Source organism: Gadus chalcogrammus, chromosome 19 (assembly GCF_026213295.1).
Source record: "Gadus chalcogrammus isolate NIFS_2021 chromosome 19, NIFS_Gcha_1.0, whole genome shotgun sequence".
NCBI classification, from domain to species: Eukaryota; Metazoa; Chordata; class Actinopteri; order Gadiformes; family Gadidae; genus Gadus; species Gadus chalcogrammus.
In genome coordinates this window covers 16,522,705-16,530,204 of record NC_079430.1, presented here as the reverse complement: position 1 = coordinate 16,530,204, position 7,500 = coordinate 16,522,705, and the positions used below count along the sequence as shown (strand labels likewise).

At 45.2% G+C, this 7,500-nt stretch overlaps 2 protein-coding genes across 2 annotated transcripts in view; one reads left to right on the top strand and one right to left on the bottom strand.

Moving 5' to 3' along the window:
• The window catches only part of lrtm2a (leucine-rich repeats and transmembrane domains 2a), a 14,164-nt gene extending 12,619 nt beyond the window's left edge, over nt 1–1,545 (bottom strand). The window contains exons 1-2 of the mRNA XM_056579040.1: nt 1,541–1,545; nt 1,326–1,363 (exon numbers count right to left, since the gene is read on the bottom strand). Coding sequence (XP_056435015.1) covers nt 1,326–1,363; nt 1,541–1,545 — 43 coding nt within the window. The remainder of the gene's footprint in view (nt 1–1,325; nt 1,364–1,540) is intronic.
• Nucleotides 1,546–2,035: 490 nt separating this feature from the next.
• LOC130372878 (voltage-dependent calcium channel subunit alpha-2/delta-4-like) overlaps nt 2,036–7,500 on the top strand; it is a 15,133-nt gene continuing 9,668 nt past the window's right edge. Inside the window, exons 1-4 of the mRNA XM_056579039.1 lie at nt 2,036–2,077; nt 3,241–3,285; nt 3,447–3,509; nt 7,174–7,244. Of these exons, the coding sequence (XP_056435014.1) occupies nt 2,036–2,077; nt 3,241–3,285; nt 3,447–3,509; nt 7,174–7,244 (221 nt within the window). The remainder of the gene's footprint in view (nt 2,078–3,240; nt 3,286–3,446; nt 3,510–7,173; nt 7,245–7,500) is intronic.

Below are 7,500 nucleotides of genomic sequence, written 5' to 3'. Positions count from 1 at the left end.
GGTGGTGTAATATGTCCCCTTTAACGTGTACAGCTCGGGTCGAGGCCTGCCAGGAGTGCTCAGGCTGCGACCACACAGCCTGTCACGATTATACGACGCCGTTGGCAACTCTGACCCTCAGACCCACCGCAACCAGGGCTGGCGCTAGGCAGAGGCGAACTAGGCGGTTTTCTAGGGCGGCAAATGCGTTGGGAGCGACAAAAGCGGGGCCTTAATCAATTAATTAATTAATTTTAGTGAAACAAGCAAAATAAAACATGCTGTCCAAACACGTTTCGAAACGGAACGGCGAATGGGGGGAACGGGGGAACAGCTATTGAATTGTTATTGAAACCATCACTGAAGCTCGGAAAGCTCGCCTAGGGCCTCATATGATATAGCGCCGGGCCTGACCGCAACAGTAACACTGTGCGATTCTCATCTGGATCTCTCATATCAAAACAATAAATCGTCATATACTCGACGAGGACCATCGTCCCCCGTTCAAGGGGGAGACGTTAACGACCGCGAGCCGTCCCACGGTGTCCCTCTCTGCAGCGACACGACAAGACAAACGCTCCTCCAACTCCCAGCTCCTGGTGGAGCCACAGCGACTCATGTCCTCTTAATAGAGGCTATCCATAAGCTAATGATGCTGCCTGACTTCAGGAACTCTAGTTCAATCAATCCGCAGACATTAACTCGCAGGTTTCTACACACGCGGCCGGTCGATCCTCCATTTGTAAACCGCTAGTCACCGTTGTTAACATCATCCCGACATCGCTCCAGCGGGGATACCGGTGAGGGTTCTTGTTTTGTTGAAGGGGCAGCGATGGGGAATTGAAGGGAGGGGCTCCTGTTCTTGATAATGAGAACGTGGAGGATGAGCGATGTTTCCTCTCAGACACAGACACGCTCTGTATCGCCTCCGCAGGAGGACAGAGGGCCGCCGGCCGTCCCCAGATAGACGCAGCCCGCCTCGTCTGGGAATGGGCTTGAAGCAAAATGGAACCGCAGAGACAACGAAACGCATTCATTAGAGCCCACTGGACTCTCTGGGTGAATCCCATGAGAAACATTGTGAGATACGACCCTCAAGTTATTCTGTTCACAGCTTTCCTTTGTTAACTTGGAAAACTCTGCATAGAGAGACTGGGAAGGTACGAGTGACTGGGGCCGGATCTGAAGCTGGGTTGCTACGGGTCCTTTGCTAAAGGGTTTTAAGGCAGTCAAACGTAATTTGTTATCGCCGTGCCTGAACGGCGTAAGCCCCCGTGAAGCAAAAATCGTAAAGTGTCGGCCTCTCGCACGCGGTTCACACTGCAATTTTGTGGCAGTTCTCGCACCTCTGGAATCTGTGAGCTCCGTGAGCTCCGTGAACCACCTGGGGGGTCCACAACAACATCACGGCAAAACCGGCGACTATAAACACTGTGGCCGTGTGGACTATCCACACACTTCTTGAACGCTGTATCACAGCGACCCTGAAGTCAATTTCACCCAATCGCCTACCCTAGCTTTAACCCAGCCCCCCCCAAGGTTCTGTCCTCTTCTACCTTACTTCATCATGGATACATTTTAAAGTGATATAAATTGAGGCCATTTGCCCTCCAAACGCATGATTTGGCCGCAAATGGTTTGAGACCGGTGCTCCCACACACATTAATGATACGAATGCATTTTATTTTAAACACCTTTCAAGGAACATGAAGATAAATATATATAATATATTAATTAAAGTAGAGGTAGGTAGGATACATATATGTATATATATGCACACATATGAACACATAACATATAATATCTAGACATATACATATTAACATACATATACAGATACATACACATACATATATGTGTCCCAGTCACCAATGGTGTCTTTCTGTGTCTCTTTTTGTGGGCCATTTAACAACAGCGATGTGACATAGCAGATGTTTCAATGTCGTCCACTGGGCTTGATGGGGAGGAACTTACTGTCTCTTTACCACTCTAACGACTCCCTCTCTCTCGTTCTCTCTCTCTGTGTCTCTCTGTCTCATCACATTCCCTGCCCTTCATGTGGACGGTGTCTTCATCTCCTCAGCCTAACGACACTGACGTAAGTAGACATCACTCGTCCACTACTCTCCTTGACTCGTCTCCTTCCCTCCCTCCTTCCGTCCTCCTTCCCTTTCTGTGTCTCCTTTGTTCCCGGAGGCTCTCGTACCCCGTGGGGGCCGCACCAGCTGAGTGCTGTGAATGCAGCTTCACACTTCCGCAAAACAGATTGCATACTAGTGTGCTGCAACGCGGACACACACTGTCACACACGCACACGCCTGCAGGAGCGCGCACACACACATGCACGCACACATGCACACACACACACACACACACACACACACACACACACACACACACACACACAAACACACACACACAAGCACAAGGCTGTGTGACTACACACACACACGGATACACACAAACACACGTGCATGCACACAATCACATGCCTGCGGGAGGCCGCACACACACACATACACGTATATATATATACAGCATATATATATATTTATATATATATATATATACTGTATAAATATATGTAACACATGACGCCCTCTCTCACAGGCTAATCTGAGTTCTATCAGACATGTGACAGACGCACACATCCGAACCCTCCACATACACACACCGTTACACACAGACAATGTAGGAGGACAAGGTGATGTCACAGCTCACCTTCACACACACACACACACACACACACACACACACACACACACACACACACACACACACACACACACACACACACACACACACACACACACACACACACACACACACACACACGCACATACACAGAAACGCCAGAGGTACAATCTTCCCAGGGCAAGGTTCAATATATTCAAATTGTCCTTCATCCCTAGTGCAATAAACCTGCTTAACTTGCACATTAAATTACCTATTTTTATATACCTATCTCTGTACCCTTTCAGCTATTTCACTTTTACTGTTCTATAGCCATTTCCATCGTTTTTATTTTCTCTGTGGCCAGACACTGTGATATTGTTCTGTGTTTTAGTGCAGTGTTTTACTTATTCTGTTTTAGTTGGCTTCTTTAAGTGCGTTGTTGTGTGTATTGTCGTATGCATTGCGCAGTACGGTAAACAACAATTCCCCTGATGGGAAAATAAACTAAATCTGGAAACTTGAAATTGTGTTGTCAGTTCCTTGACTTGCTTGTGTTTCGTCTCTTTTGCCTGCATCTCCCCACAGTGTTCAACCACAGAGGGAGTGTGTCCACTTCGCTGTGACAGCTACGTAAGTAGAGAATAAGTGGAGTAGAAAGGCCCGCTCCCGGCTAGGAGATGGAGAGGTGTTTACTGCTTACCTTAACTCATTCTTTCAACATATTCCTCATTTTCTTCCTCTTTTTCTTTCTCTCTTGCTCTCTTTCCCTGTTTCTCTCGTTCTGTTCCTAGGATATCGCCTGCTATCTGATCGACAACAATGGTTTCGTCATCATTTCTAAGGAGCGCAATGACGTGAGTTCCCCTACGCACACACAAACACATATTCCCAGGAACTCCCAATCACAATAACAAAAGGCTTAAATATTATTACAACATCAGACTAACTAAACAATAAAAACCACAATGTGAAACAGTATTTAAAACATCACAATAATAATTGTTAATCTCCAGAGTCACAAGATTTTTTGAGGTACACATTTAAATTATAAAGACATCAAAATACATCTTCTATAGACAAAATAAAAACAGCTGGTTAATTATCATTTGGAATAATGAATGTCCTCTAATCCTAGCAACGCCCCTCCACACACATAAACACACACTTCACCTCTCAGCCTGTTACACAGCCGTCTAATTAAAGCAGGTGGACTTTTGATGTGTGGTATAATCAAGTCCTTATGAAGTGTAGGCTGCTGACGGGACGCCTAGGGGGAGACCCGAGGCGGGGCACAAGACGTCACACAACACAGCAGATGGGGACTCTGGTGAAACACTGGGTCCTTCTCCCTTTATAGGACACTACACTGAAACACTAGGTCCTCCTCCCTTAATAGGACACTACACTAAAACACTGGGTCCTCCTCCCTTCATAGGACACTACACTAAAACACTGGGTCCTCCTCCCTTAATAGGACACTACACTAAAACACTGGGTCCTTCTCCCTTAATAGGACACTCCACTAAAACACTGGGTCCTCCTCCCTTAATAGGACACTACACTAAAACACTGGCTCCTCCCCCCTTAATAGGACACTACACTAAAGCACTGGGTCCTTCTCCCTTAATAGGACACTACACTAAAACACTGGGTCCTCCTCCCTTAATAGGACACTACACTAAAACACTGGGTCCTTCTCCCTTAATAGGACACTACACTAAAACACTGGCTCCTCCTCCCTTAATAGGACACTACACTAAAACACTGGGTCCTCCTCCCTTAATAGGACACTACACTAAAACACTGGCTCCTCCTCCCTTAATAGGACACTACACTCAAACACTGGCTCCTCCTCCCTTAATAGGACACTACACTAAAACACTGGGTCCTCCTCCCTTAATAGGACACTACACTAAAACACTGGGTCCTCCTCCCTTAATAGGACACTACACTAAAACACTGGCTCCTCCTCCCTTAATAGGACACTACACTAAAGCACTGGGTCCTTCTCCCTTAATAGGACACTACACAAAAACACTGGGTCCTCCTCCCTTAATAGGACACTACACTAAAACACTGGGTCCTTCTCCCTTAATAGGACACTCCACTAAAACACTGGGTCCTCCTCCCTTAATAGGACACTACACTAAAACACTAGGTCCTCCTCCCTTAATAGGACACTACACTAAAACACTGGGTCCTCCTCCCTTAATAGGACACTACACTAAAACACTGGGTCCTTCTCCCTTAATAGGACACTACACTAAAACACTGGGTCCTCCTCCCTTAATAGGACACTACACTAAAACACTAGGTCCTCCTCCCTTAATAGGACACTACACTAAAACACTGGGTCCTCCTCCCTTAATAGGACACTACACTAAAACACTGGGTCCTCCTCCCTTAATAGGACACTACACTAAAACACTGGGTCCTCCTCCCTTAATAGGACACTACACTAAAACACTGGGTCCTTCTCCCTTAATAGGACACTACACTAAAACACTGGGTGCTTCTCCCTTAATAGGACACTACACTAAAACACAGAATACTGCTTCATTCAAAGTGATGTTTTTTACCCAACGGGTGTTGGTTCCTTAAGGGTACTTCAGTCTGAGAAGGTCGCTATATAACGGGATAAAAATATAAAGGGATTTCTTATTATGAAGCGCAATTGCGTACATTAGAACCACAATATCCCACCCTATTAGCATTAGTATCATCACTGACACAGAGCCTAAGGAGTGTCTGAGGCGTTCTGTGCGCAGTCCAGAGCCACTCTGGATGGAGAAGAGTTGACAGGTTGGAATGAGTCCACACCGTGAATCAGCACAACTGAAGACGGCAGTGCAGTGGCCACGGGCACGAGGGTAGAGAGCAAAGCAGGGCTGGGGCTATGCAGCACAACAACAACAATAACAACAACAACCACAACAACGGTAACGCGACAACAATAACAACCACAACAACAACAACCACAACAGTAACGCGACAACAATAACAACCACAACAACAACAACCACAACAATAACAACATGAACACGACAACAATAACAACCACAGCAACAACAACACCAACCACTCCACAACAACAGTTTGCCCCTCATCCTGCTATCCCTCCATCCCTCCATTTACATTAACATTTACATTTAGGGCATTCGGCAGACGCTTTTATCCAAAGCAACTTGCAATAAGTACATTTGTCATAAGAAAGTGAAACAACATTTCGCTGTTGGTACAATAAAGATGTTCATAGAAACAAGTGCAAGCACTTACAATCGCTAGGTTAACATATTCCCCGTATACAGCAGAGATAGCTAGCTAACCTCCAACCAGTCATGCCTCACCCTGTCATCCCCCTTCAGTCGTTCATGTGCTTCTCCTCATGCCTAGTCCAAGGTTGCCTTCAGCTGCATGTTGATGAGATGACTGTAGTCATAAAGTCTTTATGAGTTCTGAAGTATGCAATATAAGGACGTTGGGGTTTTATAAAACCGGTGACAGAAGGAAATCGTGTTTCAGAACTCATCAACGTTCCTTTTTATTTATAGTGAGTGATTCATTATGAATAATTAGTGAGCGTATGTCTAGACAACCCTGAATGTAATATTCAGCCATTTATTTTTGTGTCAGCATGCTGTCTTAATTGCAAAGTTGGTAATTCCCCGTCTTTCTAACATTGACAATCACAACAATGGGTTTTTATGAACCTGAATAATGGGGGAGTAATTGTTGGTAAAGGCGCTTTAGATCCCTTTATGGTTCCTGTGTAAGTAATGGTTTTAATATGAGTTTATATACACATATATTCTGCTTCAGTCTTCCTGCTCTCCTTTCTAAACAACATACAAATTGGAACAGCTTGTTTCTTTCATGTTTGGTTTTTTGTACCTTCAAGATGCAATTCGCAGACCGAAATGTCCTATCTCAGGCTCTCAGGAACACACATAAAGAAGAGGAGTTCACACACAAGCACACACACACACACACACACACACACACACACACACACACACACACACACACACACACACACACACACACACACACACACACACACACACACACACACACACACACACACACACACACACAGAGGCATAGAGAGGCCATTGTAATTTTGCCTTCAAACACAATAGCCAGCTGTGTTAGTGTTAGCCGTGAAACATGTTGCTATTATTGGTTGATATGTGAAGCCGACCAGAGTTGTCGTCTAACACAAAACAATGGAGCTGAAGAAGAAGTCTTGTTTATTAAAGTTGATTGGTGTGTGCTTGTGGGTGTGTGTGTGTGTGTGTATGTGCATGCGTGTGTTTGAGCATGTGTCTGTCTGTGTGTGTTTGTGTTTTTGAGTGCGTACCTGCGTGTGGAGTGTGATAAAGGAAGGACAGACAACGGGATATTGAACAGATAATGGTTTTTTATATTCAGACTGAGGACATGACAAGATTAGGATCTCCATAACCAATCCGATGTTCGCCATAACTGTTAATTCCCGCCTTTCCTCTGCCCTGATAGGCTGGGCGGTTCTTCGGGGAGGTGGATGGATCTGTGATGACGACACTGATCAGGATGGGCATGTTCAAAAGGTAACTGTTTCTTATTAGGTCAGGAATACCCATTGTGTGTGTGTGTGTGTGTGTGTGTGTGTGTGTGTGTGTGTGTGTGTGTGTGTGTGTGTGTGTGTGTGTGTGTGTGTGCTTGTGTGTGTTTAAATAGGGCCCTGGGTACAAAAGAACCTGCAATACATCATAAAACTAATCCATTAAAACAATTACACTTTTCCGATGAAAAGTCCATTCACAGTCAAATGCAAAATACCCAAAGGGCTCCGAAATGTGAAAC